The 22,406-nt window shown below is 42.9% G+C and overlaps 1 protein-coding gene across 1 annotated transcript in view; it reads left to right on the forward strand.

Moving 5' to 3' along the window:
* Positions 1-4,550: 4,550 nt before the first annotated feature.
* Positions 4,551-22,406, forward strand: part of DYNC1H1 (dynein cytoplasmic 1 heavy chain 1) — a 45,978-nt gene continuing 28,122 nt past the window's right edge. The window contains exons 1-27 of the mRNA XM_080394540.1: positions 4,551-4,918; positions 7,551-7,638; positions 8,199-8,372; positions 8,592-8,847; positions 9,745-9,931; positions 10,110-10,381; positions 10,519-10,746; positions 11,229-12,305; positions 12,593-12,772; positions 13,385-13,534; positions 13,785-13,931; positions 14,079-14,219; positions 14,360-14,536; positions 14,645-14,755; positions 14,838-14,957; positions 15,174-15,413; positions 15,932-16,087; positions 16,446-16,559; positions 16,967-17,077; positions 17,158-17,367; positions 17,767-17,913; positions 18,136-18,302; positions 18,980-19,153; positions 19,902-20,067; positions 20,150-20,338; positions 20,423-20,617; positions 21,903-22,185. Of these exons, the coding sequence (XP_080250666.1) occupies positions 4,645-4,918; positions 7,551-7,638; positions 8,199-8,372; positions 8,592-8,847; positions 9,745-9,931; positions 10,110-10,381; positions 10,519-10,746; positions 11,229-12,305; positions 12,593-12,772; positions 13,385-13,534; positions 13,785-13,931; positions 14,079-14,219; positions 14,360-14,536; positions 14,645-14,755; positions 14,838-14,957; positions 15,174-15,413; positions 15,932-16,087; positions 16,446-16,559; positions 16,967-17,077; positions 17,158-17,367; positions 17,767-17,913; positions 18,136-18,302; positions 18,980-19,153; positions 19,902-20,067; positions 20,150-20,338; positions 20,423-20,617; positions 21,903-22,185 (5,734 nt within the window). The 5' untranslated portion in view covers positions 4,551-4,644. The remainder of the gene's footprint in view (positions 4,919-7,550; positions 7,639-8,198; positions 8,373-8,591; positions 8,848-9,744; positions 9,932-10,109; positions 10,382-10,518; positions 10,747-11,228; positions 12,306-12,592; positions 12,773-13,384; positions 13,535-13,784; positions 13,932-14,078; positions 14,220-14,359; positions 14,537-14,644; positions 14,756-14,837; positions 14,958-15,173; positions 15,414-15,931; positions 16,088-16,445; positions 16,560-16,966; positions 17,078-17,157; positions 17,368-17,766; positions 17,914-18,135; positions 18,303-18,979; positions 19,154-19,901; positions 20,068-20,149; positions 20,339-20,422; positions 20,618-21,902; positions 22,186-22,406) is intronic.

Consider the following 22,406-nt stretch of genomic DNA (forward strand, 5'->3'; position numbering starts at 1 on the left):
CTTGCTCATCATGAAACTAAATCTAGCACAGGGCATTTGGGGGTGTGTTCAGATTGCCATTGTTGGCAGAATCCTCTGTACAAATTACAATAACACCATAAATTTCACAAAAGCAAAAAAAATAGAAAGGCCATTAGTAAAAAAAGCAGGAATAATGGATATTCAGTAAAAAAGGAGAACACTTTTAGAACAAGTGTCAGTACCGAAAGGAATCTGATAAATCTCCAATCTACAAATATGAAAGGCGCACCTTTCATACCATAATATTTTCCCCTGTAACACTTCTATATTGTCAGGCTTCAAGCAAAGTAGCCATAAAATCAAGGATTATAGTGTGGTAGGTGATGGTATGCGGTCAGGTGGCAAGGGTGTAGGAAAAAAAAGTCTTCAGTAGGAATTGTCAGCCTTCTGGAATCCATTAAAGTCTTCAAACAGACTGAGGAAATTAACTCACATAAAGCTGAGTTTCAGTAAGTGGTGGGTTTTGGTGCGGGGGGGTGGGTGATGGGTGGGGGGTTGGAGTGCAGTTGTAAGCCTGTGGTCAGTATCTGACTACTGATGAGTTAGAAATGTAAGATTTGAGGTATAAATCAAGCCTTTGCATGCTGAAAGAAATAGTTTTCTACATGAGCTCAGAAGTAAACTCATCACATGAGCTCCTAAGCTGAATTGTGAATCAAAAACTAGATATTGGAACAACTGAGGGTTCAGTCATACAGTTTACAAAATCAGGGTCAAATGCCTCTCAAAATACGATGATTTAAAGTACTGACAGTAGTGATATTTTTCTACATAATCCCTTGCAGAGTTGCAAGCATGTTCAGGAAGTGAACTTTAATCCTTTCTTTTTAAGGTTATTAAGCTCAGGAGCTTTGACCAGCAACTTTTTTTGGCATTGCTTGCTTGATTTGGCTTTTTCTAAGTGGAAAGGAAAGTGCTAGTGTAGCACAAGTATGCTTGTGTTTGGAGGTTTGTTGGTGTGCTGTATGGAAACTACTTTAGTACAAGTGTACGTAAAGGGGAGAGCTATGATTCCAGGTTATTCCGAGCATTGTTCTGGATGCCATTATGGACCACCCACCTAAAAGTGGAGCATTTCTGCTCCTTGAGTCTTGTCCTTACTGTGGACGATTGTGGAGACTCTGACTGCATGTAGCTAATTAAGAAATTGCCATTCTGATTACTATATCACCATCTCTCTGGATTATGGTTTCTTTTATATGGTGAGACTTGGCTTGGGCTGTCTTTACCTTATGAAATAAAACTTTGATATAGTTAAAAATTTTGTATGAAAAATTCCCCAAGGGAAGATCTACTGTGGAGCTAAAGAAGATAATACATTATTCCTTCCTCACATAATTGAAGAGCAGCATGACTGCAGCTGGCTTTCTCAGAACCCAGTCATACTGGGACTGCATTCGCTCCCGCACGGGTGGAGGACTGCACACACAAAACATGAAGTTTCATAAGCATCAGCCCTGTGGTGTTGAGAGAGGGCCTCCACTGTTCTGAGAAGGGTATTCACAATTGCCCCAAGCTATTTTAGGCTTTTTTGTGATCCAAAGGACCACAGTAAGGGGGTTCATGCAAGTGTAAAACCCTTGCCATAGTAATTTCTCTAGTACTCTGGCTGCAGAATTAGAGATGCAAGAGGATTAAAGATGGAAAAACAAGTGATTTGCTCTGATTTTTACTTGTTTGGGTTATTTGCTTTGGTTTTGGTCTCAAATACTTGCAAATCATTGTTAAATATAGGAAAAAGACTATCTTTTTTTCTGTTTGTTTTTTAATGAAGTTGTTTCTTTTATAACTTATGCAAGAGGTTTTCTGTCTACATATGTTGTATGGCATTTGCCAGGAGCAAATCTTTTCTGTCTTGACAAGTGCTAGTTCTTACTCTGATTCGCTGAAGTACTCATTTTTAGTTAAATTATAGGGGAAATGTGTCATACTGGCAATCTTGTCTTTTGGATGGCTGATTTCAGTGGCTTCTCACATACTTATGAGAAGGGCCAGGTCCTCTGTGTATCCAAGAAAAGGACATTCATAGTTAACTAGAGGTAGATCAAGGCAAATGATTTTTCACCGTGATTGAGCAAGCTAAAGCCTTTTCTCTCTCCGTAGTCTTAAGTGAACATGAGAACTGCAAAAAGCTAGTCTGTCTTGTCTTTGCTTTGATTTCCTTTAACTTAATTTACATCTTCCCCTCCCTTTGGCTCAGTAGGTGAGGTGGAAGTGGTTAAAGGAATACAGTGTCTTATCTACATTGGCTTTTAGTTGCAGGTAGCCTGGCATTTAAACATCAGAATCCTAGACGTACTCTTTATACCATAGTGTATTGTTGCACATGGAATATTTCTGTTTTTAAAACCTACAGTAACATGAGACTTGGGGGTTTGTGACCTTACTTTCTCTGCAATTCAGCAGCAGTGGTATAGAAATAATTACTTGAATTCATATTTGCTCTCTCTTCTGCTTTCTTCTCCTTACTTTCCTTGCTCATAGTTTTTTTCCTGGCAGCCATTTTACAGTAATAAATGCTGTATCTTGCTTTGTAAGCTACGCAGATTCTGTGACACTTTGGTGCAGCAGATGACAGCTGTTCAGAAGGATGAGCATGCTAGCCCATGGAACCACAGCTTGAGCTAACCTCCTAAGAGAATCTGAGTTACACTCAAGGCATATCTAGGTTGCTTAAGAGCATTATCAGTGCTTTTAATGAGCATCCTGAAGGCTAGGGTGTTCATTTAACCTGTGGGGTTTGGGGTGCTTGGCCTATACAGACACACTGCATGGATGTAAGTAGATAATTCTCCCTCCATTGGAAAGCAGTCGGGCAGGACCAGGTATGGGGTAGCCTTCGTGGAATACAGACAGCCTAGCAAAGGTAGCGCTTTTGTTTTTTTCATATGAAATGTAATCCTAAAATACAACTTGCGTGTAAAAGAATGATAGTGTGTGAGCAAACTACACTTTGGGGAAAAAATAGGTGAGGGTTGTATTAAACACTGCCTCAGTAACTATATTCTGTATATATAATAGAGGAGTATCTACCACTATTTTTCTTCATTAAAAAAAAATAATTTGCCTTTCCAACAAGGCTAGGATGGGAGTGAAATGGTTTTGATCAGTTTTCTATGAACAATCTTGATCAGTTCTGGTGCTTGTGGTTGAAACTTGGTTGCTGAACAGACAAGGTTTGAGATTTGTATTACTTAAGAAATCAGCGTGTTTTTCAAAGTTAAACCAGACTCCTAAACCCCTTAGGAGCCTGCTTAAGCATAAGCATGCTTTTTTCCTGGTAGAAACAGAGGGGCTGGGCTATATGGCTGGGCTTTCTGGATTCCTGGTATCGTAGCTGGACAAACACGCTTCAATGCCAAGTTACATGTGTGTAGTGGCTTACAGGTCAGGGCTTCCTTGTCAGGCAGGGTGTCCTACCCCAGCATCCTTGCGTCTTGTGCAGCGCATCTCTGAACAGACCCTGGGCCTGAGGGTCTCTGTGCGTTTGCCTGCGTATCCATCTGAGGAAATGGATGTGGGGTTCAGAGGCAGTTCTGTATGGTTCGGTTGCTTGTTTTTATTTTTAGGGAGACAACTCCTTTTCCACCTTCATATGAACAAAAACTGGAGTTTTCAGTCTGTGGGTCACCTTAGCAGCAGCAGGGTACTTCTTGGGAGTCAGTGGAGTTGCTCTGGAACTTCCCTGCCGCCTCCCCTCTCCCAGAAACATCCAAATACCAGCCAGGACCAGGGGGAGGGAGGGGACCAGCGTGGTCAAGGGGGAACAGAGTCTCCATCTCGGCAGCAGTGAGCTAAACCGAGAGCTGAGATCAAACGCATACACTGGGATACAGCAGGCACATATGTGGCATCTATGAAAGATCTAAAGATTTTTTAAAAAGAAAGATGTTGAAGGGAAAATCTGCTGCTCAGCACTGTGCTTTCAGTCCCTTCTGTGTGCTTTATGTCCTAGGCTTTTGGGAAACGGTCTCACAGAAGACTGGGGTTAATGGTTCGGGTGCTGGATTCATCGAAGTAAACAGGGTGGCGAGCGGGATGAGCTGGGTGTACAAAGGGTGTACAAAGCACTCATGGCAAAAGGGAGGGGGGGGGTGCCCTTCCCTGAGAAGCCGTGTCATCAGCCCCTGATGGTGATGAGGGAGCAGGCCTGATGCTTTCTTTCTGAAGGGCAAAATGTCATTTGTGCTACCTGTTCTTATGGCTTCTGGCTTTATTTTTCACACGGAATACGCGTTTTTCTTCTTTGGACGAGTGAGGCCCTGCAGTGGCAGGAGAGGCCTCGCCTGGGCTGTGCTGCCAGGCCGCAGGGGGCAGCGACGCGGGGGCGGTTTGTCCCTCTCTCTCCCGTGTCCCTAGGAGCTCAGCCGCCGCGCTCGCCTCCCGCCAGCGATGGCAGGAACAAGCCCCCTGCCACACACGGGCGGGCGGGGCCGCCGCGGCCGCATTGCGGAGCTGCCGGGCGGCGGGCAGGGCCGGCGCGGGAGCCGCCCCCGGGGCGGGGCGGGGCGGGGCCGCCCTTCCCAGGCTGCCCGGCGGGGCGCGGCGCCGCTCGCAGCGCGGCGGGCGGGCCAGTGCCGGGGCGGGCGGAGCGCGGCACGCCTGCTGCGGTCCCTGCTCGGTATGTCCGACTCCGGCGGCGGCGGCGGGGGCGGCGGCCCCGGCGGCGAGGAAGGCGGCATGGAGGTGTCGGGCTCGGCGGTGCAGAACGTGGCCGACGTGTCGGTGCTGCAGAAGCACCTGCGCAAGCTGGTGCCGCTGCTGCTGGAGGACGGCGGCGAAGCGCCGGCGGTGCTGGAGGCGGCGCTGGAGGAGAAGGGCGCCGTGGAGCATATGCGCAAGTTCCTCTCCGACCCGCAGGTCCACACGGTGCTGGTGGAGCGCTCCACCCTCAAAGGTGAGGCCGGCGCCGGGCGGCGGCCGCGCTACCAAGATGGCGGCGGTGCCCGCCGCGAGCCGCCGCCCTGCCGCGGGGTGGGAGGGGCCGCCGCGCTCCCCTGCCCGGCCGAGGGGCTGCGGGGCCCCCGCCTCACGCACGGCCTCGCTCGGGGGGCGCCGGCCCGCAGCGCTGCGGCACGGCCCGGGGCGGGCACTGCGCGGGCGGCCGCTCCGAGGGGCGCGCTCTTAGGCGAGGGCGGCGGCCGCGAGGGCCCGCATCAGCGGGCGGCCCCGCATGGCCCGGCGGGCCCGGTGCGCGTTGTCCGGCGGGCGGGGGCTCCGTGCGCCGCGAGTGTAGCCGCGCCGTCAGGGGGCTGCAGGCGCTCCCTGCGGCGGCTCCGTTCTGCTGCGGAAATGGCCGCCTTGGCAAGGCCGGCAGCCGGCCTGGAACACAACAAACTTAAAAAAAACACCCAAAACCCTGGAGAAAATTTTAAAAAAACCAAACGCAAACCCCAGCGGAATAGGCCGGTAAAAGGCGTTGCGCTACGGCCAGTTAGCGAGGCTGCGAAGGGCGTAACTGCGGGCGTAGGCCCTGCGGCGGCTGTGTTGGGTGTGCGGGGCCGGGTGGCCACGGCGCTCGGAAACCTCCTCAAACGCTGCGTGAAATACTGCGGCGAAACTGGCACCGGCTGGAAAAACATCTCTGCTACTTACCTGCCGCTGTCACCCAGTCTGTCCGTTTCGAAAATGGCTTTATACTGCCAAGAAATCCCTTGCTGAACAGGCACTTGCTGTCACGGGATCCAGCCTAACGGACAATAATAAAATATATCTAGATTTCATTAATAACAGACTCTTATTATAAAACGAGACCTGCAGCTTGTATATGGCTATGTGCTCTGCCGGTCTGAGCTTGCAAAATTTTAATAAACCTCTGGATCTCTGCCCCCGGTGCACTGTTGGTTCGGTGCCGGTGGATGTACATCAGGTGTTACTACCGTCACCTCATACAGCATTATTTAACACGGGAGCAGCCCCAGGGTAAGGTACGGGACATGCCCTGCAGTTGCTGTACACTGAGGGGGACATGAAGAAGGTTCTTCCGCTCGCTGTCTATTCACTGTGAACTTAAAGTGTTGCTTAAAATACCCCTTTGCTGATCTTACGCTTATTTCCACTGATTATTCTCCTTCCTCTTCCAAAGCATGAGACATCTTTTTTTGCAGGGATATCAGTAGAATTTCCTGGGGGGGGGGGGGAAACCCCAACAATCTGTGTGAATTCATTCTTCAGGTTTTAACAAAAATTAAAGAAAATCCATTGGATGCTAATGGGTTGTGGAGATGATTTCTAAATTTCCTTTTTGTCAGTCTCATGAGGTCGGATGTCCTTTGTTTGGGTTGGAAGTAATGAAGGATAGTGGTGATCAGTTAGCTCCAGGCTTGTCACATAGATATTGTTATATACGTATGGTTAAAAATGAATTGAGATACTTACTACATGTTCTAGAAGCAGAGTACAATTTACTATTGGCAGAAGGGATCTCCATCAATGTCTTTTGGTTTAATAGCAGTCATTTGGGAAAAAATTAATTGAGATACATACTACATGTTCTAAAAGCTGAGTACTAATTTACTATCAGCAGAAGGGTTTTCCATCAATGTCTTGGTTTAATAGCAGTTATTTGGGAAGAGTGGATTTTCTGATTGACAACCGGTCTTCAGACTTAACAGATTCGGATCCTCCAGCGGCAATGGAGATGCAGTTTTCTCTGACACTATTAAAACCAATTTGTGCATGGACTAGATAATATGAAGTAAATTGTTGATTACAAATACAATAAAACAGAAGCTATATTTCTGAGTAACAAAAACTGCTATGTGGTGTCATTCTAGCTAAGCCTGCCAACAGCTTTCCTATGGGTTCCTGTGGTGTCTAGTGCAGTGTTGTTTTGTGATCAGGCTTACAGTGCTCGGGATCACAAACGTCACACCCTAAGGTTGTGTCTTCTATGAAGCACCAAATGAAAGGAATGAGAGTCCACTGTAATGTGCCCAGTCAGTGTGTCCCCCAGCAGGGAGTAACCTGCACAGAATCACTGCATTGCAGCACAACTGCCTGCATCCCCAGCAATTACATCATCTGTGATACATTGGCTGGAGTGATGCCTGAGTACTTCCCACGGCTTGAGTTTTTGTTTTGTCGGAAGATTTTTTTGTCCAGAGATGTAATTTCCAAATCACTTCCAATGAAAAAGTCTGAAAATAAACAAAGCAAACTTTAAAAGAAAACAGCTTTAGCAGTTGCCTAAAGGTCTCACTGAAGTGTAGTTATCCTGGCATATCTCTACAGGTCGATGTGCATTCTGTATTGCAGAAGGTTTGGCTTTCAGAATGTGAATTATAATTTGCCTGTTGTAATGTTTTATAATTTTTTATAGCAACCTAGAAAAATTCATGGAGTTTTGATAAAAAACAGTGAACCCACTCTCAATCTGAATCTGGGGGATATTACAAAGCTAAATTTAACTTCATTCAGTTAAGTAAGGTTGGTGTAGAAATTAAAAGTTAGAAAATAGTCTGATAATAACAGAAGATGGTTAAGAGAGCGGAAAAAGAAAAATTTATTACGTGGCATATTTCTTGCAGAGGATGTGGGAGATGAAGGAGAAGAGGAAAAAGAGTTCATTTCCTACAGTATCAGCACTGACATTCATTATGGAATAAAATCAAACAGGTGAGTTAGTAAAATAGATCTTGACATTTCTACCCTATGGATGCAAAACCTACACAAGCAGATTTACCTACTTTACCTACAAATTTACCTCCGTTTTACCTAGTGCTTCATGCAGTGTTTTTATTCAGGTGGAGTAATAGCTTGTCAAGGTGGACCTCTGATAAAACAAGGGTGTGTCACGAGGCTGAGGCAAATGGATTTAGGATTTTAGCTCTGAAATGTGACATACACAACTTGGGTTTGATAATCATTGGTCATGTCTGACTCGTAAATATTTATCACCTTAATACATATGTGACTGAAGCTGCATCAGATGTGTGCCTCTTAAGTGTGCCCATATTGCAGAGTCCTTTTTGATAGCAAAGTTTGATTACTGAAGTGTGAAGATGTATTTATGGGAAGACTTGTGTTCAGGTCTCTTAGAAGAAAGATTATGAAGTGTGATGGTGCAGGTTAGCATTTGACTTCTGTGAGCTAAACCTGCAGTCAGATTAAAGCTGTTCTAACTGTCGCTTCAGTTCCCAGACGTTGAGTGGGTAACCCTTTTCTCTGTTCTGCAGCCTGGCATTCATTAAGCGTACACCAGTGATTGATGCTGACAAACCAGTGTCTTCCCAGCTGAGGGTGCTCACTCTCAGTGAAGATTCTCCATATGAAACATTGCACTCTTTCATTAGCAATGCTGTTGCTCCATTTTTCAAGTCCTACATCAGAGAATCTGGCAAAGCAGACAGGTAATGCTGTATAAATGCTGCACTTCAAGCTAATTAATTTAAGTGTTTAATGAAAAATATAACAGTGACTGTTCAAAGCAAGTCATGTGGAATTGTTTTAAGTACACAGTTGCATATGATGCTGTTGCTGACTATGGGGAAGTAGTTCAGGTGGCTTTGAATGTGTTGTGTATGGTTTTTGATTTGGCTTCTTACGTGAAAACATCTGTGCTTTTTCAGGGACGGAGATAAGATGGCTCCTTCAGTTGAGAAAAAGATTGCAGAACTTGAAATGGGCCTCTTGCATCTGCAGCAGAATATTGAAATTCCAGAGATCAGCCTGCCAATTCATGCAACCATTACTAATGTTGCCAAGCAGTGTTACGAGCGTGGAGAAAAACCAAAGGTTACAGATTTTGGTGAGAAGGCTGAGGATCCGTTATTCCTGAATCAGCTACAGTCTGGTGTCAACCGCTGGATTAGAGAAATACAAAAGGTAAAAGAAAGAAGAAAAAACCAACCACCAAGTGGTAGACTATGTGATAAGAACTTCTGTGTAGTACTGTGTGTCTTCCTCACAGTTTTAACTGTTAGGACAGTGCTCTGTGCAGGCTACTCTGAAGAATTGAGACCAGTTTTCTGAGTCACCAGAGATGCTAGTCTAAATTAGACTAACTATAGGCTAAACTAAGCCTAATGTAGAGGCCAGTCTAAATTGTTTTACAAGTAGCTGAGAGCATGACTATTTTATCTCTATTGTAATAGACTCAAGTAACTGGCAGTAACATAGTGAATTTTTTAACTATTCTTCAAATCTTTACAGCAGATTGAGAGAAACGGGACTTGTTCATTTGTTTTGTCAGTTCCTCAGGTGCATCCACAACCACTTCAGTACAGTTGCTCCAGTCCTGTCTTGTACTCCTGCCTGTTTTCAAAAGAACTCTGCTGTTCTGCAGTTACTCAGAAATAGCATCTCAGATACTATTATGACTTTTTTTCCTCCATGGGCACAGTAAACACCTACTGCTCGTGGAACAGTGGTGGCTTTTCTTACTCCAGAGCATAAAACGTTCGTTTCCTGGCTTGGCTCATCTGTCATTAACCAGACTGCAGGTAGTGATCAAGAAAATGGACCAATAACCTTTTTAGACTATGCTGAAGATGTTACATGAGGGTCCTAAAACCAACTTTGAGGACCACTGGAATTAAATTTTGACTCTTGTTGCACTGCAGTTCCTACACTTGTCACAGAATGAGTGCCAAAACTGTTTGAGGTTGGCTTATTAAAACCTAGATGTTATGTTTTTCAATTACACTTAGTAACAGAATGAGTTTTTACAGTTGAAGTATTTAAATTAAATGCTTTTCCTCCATCCTTACTCTTACTTTTAAGGTGACCAAATTAGATCGAGATCCTGCATCAGGCACTGCATTACAGGAGATAAGCTTCTGGTTAAATTTGGAACGGGCTCTGTATCGCATTCAGGAAAAACGTGAAAGCCCAGAAGTTCTTCTGACTCTGGATATTCTAAAACATGGCAAACGTTTTCATGCAACTGTCAGCTTCGATACAGACACAGGTAAAATGTCTCTTCAATAAAATTTTTCACAAGTGTCCTACAGAAGTTGAGCTGTTACAAAACTTGAACATTGTGGTACAAAGGAGAATGCTGTTCAGAGTAATCTTGGTCTAGTTAAGCTACGGATTTGATTAATGAAATGGAAAGTGATATTCAAAATCTTTTCTATTACATTTAGGTCTAAAACAGGCTCTGGAAACCGTGAATGACTATAATCCACTGATGAAAGACTTTCCACTGAATGATTTGCTGTCTGCTACTGAGCTGGACAAAATAAGGCAGGCCCTTGTTGCAATATTTACCCATTTGAGAAAAATCAGAAACACAAAATACCCAATCCAGAGGGCATTGCGTTTAGTGGAGGCTATTTCTAGAGATCTGAGCTCTCAGCTTCTTAAAGTGTTGGGAACCAGAAAACTGATGCATGTTGCCTATGAAGAATTTGAAAAGGTATGTTCATGGTTTTGCAACGCTGGTGGCTGTATTTTTGCATTGTGGCACTGGGAGCTGTATTTTTGCATTGAATAGTGACTTTCAGGAAGCATTTAATTTGGGAGCTAAAGTTCCTGTTCTAAAACTCTCTTCAGGTAATGGTTGCGTGCTTTGAAGTATTCCAAACCTGGGATGATGAGTATGAGAAGCTACAAGTTCTGCTGAGAGATATTGTGAAAAGAAAAAGGGAAGAGAACCTGAAGATGGTGTGGCGTATCAATCCTGCTCATAGGAAACTCCAAGGTCGCCTTGATCAGATGAGGAAATTCAGGCGTCAGCATGAGCAGCTGAGGGCAGTTATTGTGAGAGTCTTGCGACCTCAGGTACTGCTCTTGGTCATCATCACACAGAAAATCTGTGTGGCTTCTTCAAGAGTGTTCACTGTTGCTTTAAAAAGTTACTGACACAAAACTAATGTTACATTTGGATTTGCTGTCTGATTACAAAGTCAGTCTAGTTTTGAACCCTCGCCAATAGGTTTAGCTTTTGTTCTGACGTACATGACCTATTGCGTGACCATGCTCATGTGAGTAGACACAGCAAGTCCAGACATAACATGGAGATTAATAAGCATGTAAATACTCAAGCTTGGCTAAACCACAATGGAAAATGAGATTATGCTGCACAGTAGTGGAAGTTTGTGAAGTAACTGTTGCCCCATTCCTAGTAGAAACTTAAATCTGAAACACGACTGAAAGTTTGTTAAGGATTTGGTACTAATTCGTAGGGGGTTTTGCAATGTTTGTTAGAACAGTAGCTGTTTGTCGGTAGATTTTGAACTTGCTAAACTGTGATTCTAATGCAGGTAACTGCTGTTGCCCAGCAAAATCAAGGAGAGGTACCTGAACCACAGGATATGAAAGTAGCAGAAGTCCTTTTTGATGCTGCTGATGCTAATGCGATTGAAGAAGTCAATCTTGCTTACGAGAATGTTAAGGAAGTAGATGGGTTAGATGTTTCCAAAGAAGGTACAGAAGCCTGGGAGGCAGCAATGAAACGATATGATGAAAGAATTGATAGAGTTGAAACACGAATAACTGCCCGTTTGAGAGACCAGCTTGGTACAGCAAAGAACGCCAATGAAATGTTCAGAATCTTCTCTCGGTTTAATGCCTTGTTTGTCAGACCTCACATTCGCGGTGCCATTCGTGAATACCAAACGCAATTGATCCAGCGTGTAAAAGATGATATTGAGTCTCTTCATGACAAATTTAAAGTACAATACCCACAAAGTCAAGCTTGTAAAATGAGTCATGTCCGTGACTTGCCTCCTGTGTCTGGGTCTATAATTTGGGCAAAACAGATTGACAGACAGCTCACCGCTTACATGAAGCGGGTTGAGGATGTCCTTGGCAAAGGCTGGGAGAACCATGTAGAAGGTCAGAAGCTAAAGCAGGATGGAGATAGCTTTCGCATGAAGCTCAATACTCAGGAGATCTTTGATGACTGGGCAAGAAAAGTTCAGCAACGCAACCTTGGTGTGTCTGGTCGGATTTTCACCATTGAAAGCACTCGTGTTAGAGGTCGAACTGGAAACGTCCTGAAACTGAAAGTCAACTTCCTCCCAGAAATAATTACACTTTCAAAAGAAGTTCGGAACCTGAAGTGGCTTGGTTTCCGTGTTCCACTAGCAATTGTCAACAAAGCTCACCAAGCAAACCAGCTCTATCCATTTGCTATTTCTCTCATTGAAAGTGTCCGTACATATGAACGAACATGTGAGAAAGTAGAAGAGCGCAATACTATCTCACTTCTGGTTGCTGGCTTGAAGAAAGAGGTGCAGGCTTTGATTGCAGAAGGAATTGCACTTGTGTGGGAATCATACAAACTTGATCCATACGTACAGCGCTTAGCCGAGACGGTCTTCAGTTTCCAGGAAAAGGTTTGTTTTATCTTAAAAATTCTGAAAAATTGTTACATTTATGCTTCAGTAATGTGTGGTTAACCAAAAGTGGAATTGGGTAGCAGATGACTTGTTCTTTAGCTCTTTGGTGAAGTAGCTGATGGAGTTGGCACAAATTGGCCAGCCAAATAGAGCTGTTAGTACTATTAAAATTGATAGACTTGATGCATTTGAAGAAAGAGAAATGACTAAACATACTGTGTAATTATTGTTGCCTCTGTCTAACCTGTCAAACTAAACATCTCATCTTCCCTAAACCATTTTAGGTGGATGATCTGCTCATTATCGAAGAGAAAATAGACCTGGAAGTGAGATCATTAGAAACATGCATGTATGATCACAAGACTTTCTCTGAAATCTTGAACAGGGTTCAGAAAGCTGTGGATGACTTAAATCTTCATTCATATTCAAATTTGCCAATCTGGGTTAATAAGTTGGATATGGAGGTAGGTTTGAGACCAAGGAGTAGTATGTATTTAGAGGAAACGTTTTAGTTGGGTGCAGAATGTCTTTTGATTATACGCTTCTTAATCACCAGGGAGAATTCTGTCCCCATTCTCTGAAAAATTTAGTGTTTTCTGTATGCAGAAGATTCAAGACCTGTTTGTCTTTAGCTGTTGACTTTTGGGATCAATTAATTCAAGGGGAGTTTTGTCCTTTAAAGAAAACAGTTTGCTGTAGATTGACTGCCTAGAAAGGTGCTGGGGACTGAGGTAGATAAAGGGTGGTGCAAATTTGCTATGCTGATAGCAAAGACTTACTGCCTTCATATTGTTTGGTTCTGCCTATTGAGATAAGTGTCAGGTTATTGGCTAGGCCAACTTCAAAGCAGTTAAAAAATGTTTTAATTCCATTGAAGTCCATGGGGACAGGAACAGCTTTGAATTGATACTCAGTTTAAATTTATCAAAACTCCTAAACCTCTTCAAATAAGTGCTAAAAGTGCACTTGGTTTTTTGAGGCCTCGTAGTTTTCCTGGTATCAGAGTATTTCGGTAGCAGAGATCTTTATGCAGTGAATATGCAGCTTTTTCCTCTAATGTGGCTTGCTTTCTTTAGATTGAAAGAATCCTGGGTGTTCGTTTGCAAGCTGGATTGAGGGCCTGGACCCAAGTTCTTCTTGGACAAGCAGATGACAAAGCGGAAGTTGACATGGATACAGATGCTCCTCAAGTGAGCCATAAGCCTGGTGGCGAACCCAAGATCAAAGTAAGTTTTGTTACGGGGTTATTTTGTTGGGTTTTTTCATTATTGTCAATTACTTAACGCAAGAATTACACCTGGCACTTACATGGGAGATAAGTATTTCTTCTGCATCTGGTTTTGGAGGAATACTTGCCTTGCCCCATTTAAGTGCGCATTTGTTCCTCAAAACTGTGTGCTTCTTCCTGAAGTCCAAAATTGTTTACATGCAGTAGTGTCTGCCAGTAAAACTTGAGTATGTTTACTTTTTCTGCAGAACATTGTGCATGAACTAAGAATAACTAATCAGGTGATATACTTGAATCCGCCAATTGAAGAGTGTAGATACAAACTTTATCAAGAAATGTTTTCTTGGAAGATGGTAATCCTGTCACTACCAAGAATTCAAAGTCAGAGATACCAGGTAAGTATAAAGAAGCTGTATCTAAGTCAGAGCAATCATTTTCACTTTGCAATTAATTGTGCTTGATTATCTTAGTGTGTTCCTCTAGGAATTAGTCTGAGTGCCCTAGAAATTAATGTGTATCACATGCATAATTGTGGTTATTAGGTCGGAGTGCATTATGAGCTGTCTGAGGAAGAGAAATTCTATCGTAATGCTTTGACAAGGATGCCAGATGGCCCCGCTGCTCTGGAGGAGTCATACTCTGCTGTCATGGGAATTGTGACTGAAGTGGAACAGTATGTCAAGGTAGGAGGCTGACACCACGTGATGCTACAACTAAAATGAATGTGGGCTTTTCTCCCAGTTTTCAGGGGGTCGGGGGGATGCATGTCTCTTGGAATGTACTGGAGAAATTCTGAACACTGTTTGTGAAATACCCTAATTAGGTTTGGCTGCAGTACCAGTGTCTGTGGGATATGCAGGCTGAAAACATATACAACCGACTTGGAGAAGACCTGAATAAGTGGCAAGCCCTTTTGGTTCAGATAAGAAAGGCAAGAGGAACGTTTGACAATGCAGAAACCAGAAAGGAATTTGGACCTGTTGTCATAGACTATGGCAAGGTAAGAAATTGTAATTACTGTTTGTGGTAGATGTGTTAAATTTCAGAATTGGGTGTATGACAGAAAATAGGAAGGCCGACAGATAACTATTATGTAACTTAATTATAGGTACAATCAAAGGTGAACTTGAAGTATGACTCCTGGCACAAGGAGGTGCTCAGCAAATTTGGCCAAATGCTTGGTCAGAATATGACAGAGTTTCATTCACAAATTTCAAAGGTAAGACCAGTCCAAATTCCAGTTTTTCACTTTCAGATCAACTGTTTTAGACTTCTAAAACATTAATTTGTACCCCAAACAGTCCCGTCAAGAACTGGAGCAGCATTCAGTGGACACTGCCAGCACATCAGATGCAGTGACATTCATCACATACGTGCAGTCCTTGAAACGTAAAATCAAGCAGTTTGAAAAACAAGTTGAGGTATGTTGTCTTGTTAAGGTTTCTTCTGGAAATGTCAGGCTTAGCTCTTAAAATGCAGCTTCATGGTATTCAAGTTCTCCTGAGAGCAGACTTGAACTTCATATCCTGAGGAATCCTGTGAGCTTTATAGTGAGTGCTTGTTAAAATATTTTGAGTATTTCACCCTGCGACGTAAGTAGTTTCGTCTTTTTAACTTACAACTGCTGTCTCTTGTAGCTTTATCGCAATGGTCAGCGCTTGCTTGAGAAGCAAAGGTTCCAGTTTCCATCCTCTTGGCTGTATATTGACAACATTGAAGGAGAATGGGGTGCCTTTAATGACATAATGCGTAGAAAGGATTCTGCCATTCAACAACAAGTAGCAAATTTGCAGATGAAGATAGTTCAAGAGGATCGTGCAGTGGAGAGTCGAACAACTGACTTGCTAACAGACTGGGAGAAAACAAAGCCAGTAACAGTAAGCAGTGATGATTAATACTCATTCAGCAGACGAGGTAGATTCTCTGCATTCAATAAGTAGTAGGCAGTTTATTTTTATGCCGCTTTGCAGTTTTTAATTTTAGATGATGGTAAAAGTCTTTTTGAGGGTTCTATAATAACTTGGCAGTGTGTTGATAGGGGGGCAGTGGTAGAGGGAAATTTACCTTTAAAATACAGGCCTCTTAAGTGCAGAATGCAAGATTGCTTAAGTTACTTTGGCTGAAACGAGGGACATACATGTAGGAGGATTCAGAAGCAAGCTGCTTTTTTGCCCTTCCACCCCCACTCCCCGCCAAGTGCTATTTAATAAGGCTAAAAATTGCACAAAGAAGTGGGATGAGATTTGTAATGGATTAGTATGTAGCCTTATTGCTAGCAAACTGGAAATGGAAGAATAATGAGACAAATCAACAGTGGGTGTTTAGTACTTGTTTTTAATTTGGCTTCAGCTTGATTGTAGGAATTTTAGATTGATGTATCCCATGCAAACTTTAGGGAAACCTGCGTCCAGAAGAGGCTCTTCAAGCTCTTACCATTTATGAAGGAAAATTCGGTAGGCTGAAGGATGATCGTGAGAAGTGTGCAAAGGCCAAGGAAGCTCTGGAATTAACAGATACAGGACTACTCAGTGGCAGTGAAGAGCGTGTCCAGGTACAAACTGCTCGCACAACTTCTTGTCAGTTTCAGATAAAAATATTTCAGTTCCATCTCTCTCCCTTAAGAGGGTGACTTGTAGCCCTGCAGTGTACTAGTGTCACAACATAATTTCCACAGTTCTTCAGTTCTAGCCTTAAGAGCCTGTGATCTCCTCCTTGACTGTCTTGTGAAGCTGTTACATGGCCTGAGATGCAAAAATCTCTTCTGGGTCACTTGCTATTGTAGTTGTGTTGAATTGGCAAACTATCTAGAGGTTTTTGACACCTTAAGTATTCTGTGTAACTCCCCCACTTTAATGACTTCGAAGAAGTGAGGAATAACTGCTGATGTTTGATAACATTCTTTACTATAGGTGGCCCTTGAAGAGTTGCAGGATCTCAAAGGCGTCTGGTCTGAACTCTCTAAGGTCTGGGAACAGATTGATCAAATGAAAGAGCAACCCTGGGTTTCAGTACAGCCTCGCAAGGTACTTCACTTCTCTATACATAAACAATGTAACTACGGCAAGTATGTGCAGATGAGGAACTAGACCCCTTGAGATAGACCTGCTGGATTGTCATGTTCCAGATAGTTTTCAGTGTGCAACTATCTTTCTCAGTATCTTGTGAGCATGTTTCTTCTCATGCTAAGCTAAGAAAAATTCACAGGGTTTGTCACAACTTAAGTAATTTTTCAGGAGATTTATGCAATTCCAGCAGTTTCGAAATGGAGATTGGACTGCCTCACACAAATGCATACAACACTAAAAGAGCTGTACTGTCGATAATACCTTGTTTGTGAGAGATTTCTTTAAAAGTAGTCAACTTTAAACTGGTACAACTGTGTGCACAGCACTTGCAGAGAAAGATTTCATTACTTCTGTGTTACTGACAGCTTCGACAAAACTTGGATGGCCTACTGAACCAACTGAAAAACTTCCCTGCCCGCTTGCGACAGTATGCCTCCTATGAGTATGTTCAGAGACTTTTGAAGGGCTACATGAAGGTAAGTTATACTAACTTTTAAAATGCATGTATTTGGTAGTTCAGGTTGAAGGTTCTAATTGGCTTTCTTGTCTTCTATAGATAAACATGTTAGTTATTGAACTGAAATCCGAGGCACTTAAAGATCGTCACTGGAAACAACTGATGAAAAGACTTCACGTTAACTGGGTTGTCTCAGAATTGACGCTCGGTCAGATCTGGGATGTTGATTTACAGAGGAATGAAGCAATCGTCAAAGATGTACTGCTCGTGGCTCAGGGAGAGATGGCTCTGGAAGAGTTCTTGAAACAGGCTAGTATCAGCTTTTGTTTGTATGCTCATAATAACATATCAAAGGCTTGCTGTTGGGTGGCTGACACTTGTGTAGTAAATTTGTCAGTCTAAGCTGTTGCTACGTGTGCTGAGACTCCAAGGCATGCTGTTTTGGGGAACAGCTTAAAGCTGTGTAAGCTTCCTCTGATGCAACTTGGATAATTTGGGAAAAGCAGTCCTTGATAATGACTTGAAAAGACACCACCTTATTGTAAGTTTTACCTAACTGCATCATGTTCTCGATATTTTTAACAAAAGCCTGAACATAAACCTGGGTTACTTGGGTACAAAAAGTAAAATCTGATTACTGTAATACTACTTCGAAACTATGTTGGAGCAGAAATTATTGATGTCGTACCTTAAACGTTTTTTTCTTAGATAAGAGAAGTGTGGAACACTTACGAACTGGATTTGGTCAATTACCAGAACAAATGTCGTTTAATTCGTGGATGGGATGACCTTTTCAACAAAGTAAAAGAGCACATTAACAGCGTCTCAGCTATGAAGCTGTCACCATACTATAAGGTAAAACGGAGAACAAAGCTAAAGAATCTTCATTTAATTTCACCCTCCCTTCTTATTTAGTTTAGATACTTACCAGCAGGGACTGTATTCACTGTTTAAGTTGACAGACAATTACTTGTGGGTGCGTCCTTTGTAACTCTTAAAGAACTGTTTTCACGAATAATTAGCAGTCAGGCTCCTGATACTATTAAAATGAATATTAATGCAACATTTAAACTTCAGGTGTTTGAGGAAGATGCCCTTAGCTGGGAAGATAAGCTGAACCGTATCATGGCACTCTTTGATGTCTGGATAGATGTCCAAAGGCGATGGGTCTACCTGGAGGGTATCTTTACTGGTAGTGCAGACATCAAGCACTTGCTGCCTGTGGAGACCCAGCGGTTCCAGAGGTAACTTTTTAATTGCCTTGCTCTATTCTTGCCCCTCATGGGGCACTGTGTGAGCAGGCCTGCAACTTGATGATTTCCATGTGGCACTCTCGAAGCTGAAATGCTAACTGTATTCTTACCTCGTCCGGCTGGATTACAGCCCTGCTGTAGGTGTAAGTTCATCAAGCAAACAAATATGGCAAGAGGTGCACGTAGGCAACTATGGCACAAAAAGGCTGGTGTGAAATTTTTAGAAGGTGATTGGAATTCAGATGTTTTTTCTTATTAGTTCCAGTCAACTATCTCAAGGATTTTTCTGGCATTGTGGCTGCAACAAGCAGAATGATTCCTGTTGCCACAGCCTTTAGTATCACCTTTCAAATGTAATTTTCTTCCTCTGCTTTAAGTTGCTCTGGTCATCCTTATTCATTCCACACACTTCCAGTCAGGTCAAAGAATGAGACGTATGCATCTCTTCAGGGGTGGAATTCATTGATCAAATGTTGCAAAGAAGTTAGGTTATGTTGTTGTGGACTTGAGGTAGATGAAGAGCTATTTTGAGGAATTTAGCCTTGTGTTCCCTAGGGCAACCACAACAATTAGAGAGGAAGTGGTCATTTAGAGACAAGTAACTGTGGTGTTCCTGCAGGTCTGTGGTTACTGAGTTTGCACTATGTACTGTGCTATTTTACTTGCAGCATCAGCACTGAATTTTTGGCGCTCATGAAGAAGGTGTCCAAATCTCCGCTTGTGATGGACGTTCTTAACATTCAGGGTGTGCAGAGGTCATTAGAGAGACTGGCAGACTTGCTTGGGAAGATACAGAAGGCACTGGGAGAATACTTGGAAAGGGAGAGGTCCTCTTTCCCTCGGTAAGAAGTTTACTTTAATTGACTCTTGAAGTAAAGTAGTTGGCTGTTTCTGTGCAGGAAATGGTGTACTGTTTTGTAAAGCCCCTGCCGGTTTTTATGTACTGCACATATGTAAGATGTTACAAACATTTAAATCTGTGTTGTCTAAATACAGAATTCAGTTATTAGCTACTTCTCAGGAAGTGGGACTAAAACTTCCCTTACTTGCTCATTTGTGGCTGGTTTTAGGATTCATACACTGCTTAGGGAACCACTAGCTGATTTCTGTAAACTTACAGGTTCTATTTGGAACAGCTCAATTCTGGCATTGGATTTAAGGATAGTGTCTAAACTGTCACAATCCAGTGTTCAAGGCATTGGTTCTGACTTACCTGTAGTCCTCAACTAGTTTGTCACTTCACATGAGAGAGAAAGGGTGAGGGAGGTACTGAGTGGGAGTTCTTTCTCCCTGCCTTAATAGACTTAATTCAATCCCAGGCTCTACTGTGGGTATTTCAGGGATGGGTAGGTGAAGGAAATAATCCATAGTACAGAGCATGTGTACACTTTGTGTGGTACAGAACCTTGTGAACTGAGACTTAATCCTAGAAATTAAGTATAACTTCAGCAAATCGATGGTTTGTGTGTTCTTGCAGTGTTGGGGAAATGAGTGTTAGTTACTCCCATATAGTGACCATCTTTGAAGCATAAATAAATTAAAAGTGATAGTTGGAGTTCTGATATAGATCTAATTTTATGTAATTATTAGGTTTTATTTTGTTGGTGATGAAGACTTGCTTGAAATCATTGGAAACAGCAAAAATGTTGCTAAGCTGCAGAAACACTTCAAGAAGATGTTTGCTGGTGTTTCTAGCATTATTCTCAATGAAGATAATTCTGTGGTTCTTGGGATATCCTCACGTGAAGGAGAGGAGGTACAGCTGCAGTGTTTCTTTCTTCTTAAATAAAGTTCTGAAAATAAGTGAACGTGGGCTGATTTAAACCTAATACTTGCAGGTGCTGTTCAAAACACCTGTCTCCATCACGGAACACCCCAAGATCAATGAGTGGCTCACTCTTGTTGAAAAAGAAATGAGAGTCACCCTTGCTAAATTGCTTGCAGAATCTGTTACTGAAGTCGAAATCTTTGGAAAAGCAACTTCAATTGACCCAGCAGTCTACATCTCTTGGATTGACAAGTACCAGGTATCATTAGGGAACACTTAAGCACGCCGCAGCTTGGTTACTTCTGTGAGGAAAAACTGTCTGACAAGGATTTTTGTTACACAGGCTCAGCTTGTTGTCCTGTCAGCCCAGATTGCGTGGTCTGAGAATGTTGAGTCGGCCCTCAATGGTATGGGTGGAGTTGGAGACAACAGTCCTCTCCATTCTGTGCTGGCTAATGTTGAGGTCACACTCAATGTCCTGGCAGACTCTGTGCTCATGGAGCAGCCACCTCTTCGCAGAAGGAAACTGGAGCATTTGGTAAGTAAAACTTCCTTTCCTCTTCTTGGTTTGCAGGTGAGGATTTTTGAAGTTTAACGGTGATGTGATTTAACCCCAGCCAGCAACCAAGCACCACACAGCCGCTTGGTCACTCCCCCTTTGGTGGGATGGGGGAGAGAATCAGAAGAGTAAAAGTGAGAAAACTCATGGGTTAAGATAAAGACAGTTTAATAGGTAAAGCAAAAGCCGCACACATAAGCAAAGCAAACCAAGGAGTTTACTCATTACTTCCCATGGGCAGGCAGCTCAGCCATCTCCAGGAAAGCTGGGCTCCATCACATGTAACAGTTACTTGGGAAAACAAACGCCATAACGCCAAATGTCCCCCCCTTCCTTCTTCTTCCCCCAGCTTATATATACCAGCCTGATGTCATATGGTATGGAATATCCCTTTGGCTAGTTCAGGTCAGCTGCCCTGGCTGTGTCCCCTCCCAACTTCTTGTGCCTCTCCAGCCTGCTTACTGGCAGTGCCTGAGAAGGTGAAAAGCCCTTGACCTAGAATAAACTTTACCTAGCAGCAACTGAAAAGATCAGTGTATTACCGGTGTCAACATTGTTCTCGCACCAAATCCAAAACACAGCACTGCACTAGCTACTAAGAAGAAAATGCACTCCATTCCAGCCAAAACCAGGCCAAATGAAAAGACTTATTTTTCCTCTAGGAAAAAGTTACATGCAATTTAAGCAACTACATCAAGCCCTGATTCTGTAGGCGGTGATAGTTTTTCACTCTAGTTAGCTTAGTGCATGGTAGCATATTATAGGCTAGCTTACTGAATTGATCTTCAGACTAGCTCTTCCAAATACAGACATTACTGACTTTCATTCAAATGTAAAATACTTCATTAAGCTGCTCATTATTGTAATTATTATATGCTTTTGTTTGTAGATAAGGATTGGGTGGGGTGACTTAAAATCATCCCGGGTTACTTCTCTTGATTTTCAGAGGGAAATACCTGGTCTGTGTTAGGAGTACTTGTCTTCGTAGTTTCTGGCAAGTAAAATACCTAGTTCAGTGGTGTAATGGATTTACAGAGTAAATGGCCCAGAGTGCTTCACTGAAAGCTAGGCAAGTCCTTAACAAGAGCAGTCAACATTGTTCATTTTGTTTCTGTAGCAACAGATTTTAAGGCAGAGACTGTTGGTAGGTCATGATTTTGAAGTGGTAGCAGTTCACAGTGATAATCTGGGAAGCTGTAGGATTCCTAGTTTTATTAGCAGTGGCTTGTATTGCTGGGGTCAAAAGAGTTACTTTGTTCTCCAGATCACTGAGTTGGTGCACCAGAGAGATGTTACAAGATCACTGATCAAAAGCAAGATCGACAACTCCAAATCCTTTGAGTGGCTCAGCCAAATGCGGTTCTACTTTGACCCAAAACAGACAGATGTGTTGCAACAGCTCTCCATTCAGATGGCAAATGCCAAATTCAACTATGGTTTTGAGTACCTAGGTGTTCAAGATAAGCTAGTACAGACTCCTCTTACTGACCGCTGTTACCTGACAATGACACAAGCCCTGGAGGCAAGACTTGGAGGATCACCATTTGGTAAGTTTGTACTGTAGCACAGTAAAAACTTGAGACAAGTGTATAAACTCTTTACATATTAGAGAGAATAGCTTTATATGTAAACAGGCAGAACACTTACAGCTAAGATACTGAGGAACAAAACAGCCTGCTGGGGGAAGTTAAGACAGTTTTAGGTTTCACTGAACCCTCTTGCTGGGGACCATCAGAATCATCATGCTGGCAGGTTACATGAGTAGGCA

This window comes from Falco punctatus, assembly GCF_963210335.1.
Source record: "Falco punctatus genome assembly, chromosome: 7".
Lineage (NCBI taxonomy): Eukaryota > Metazoa > Chordata > Aves > Falconiformes > Falconidae > Falco > Falco punctatus.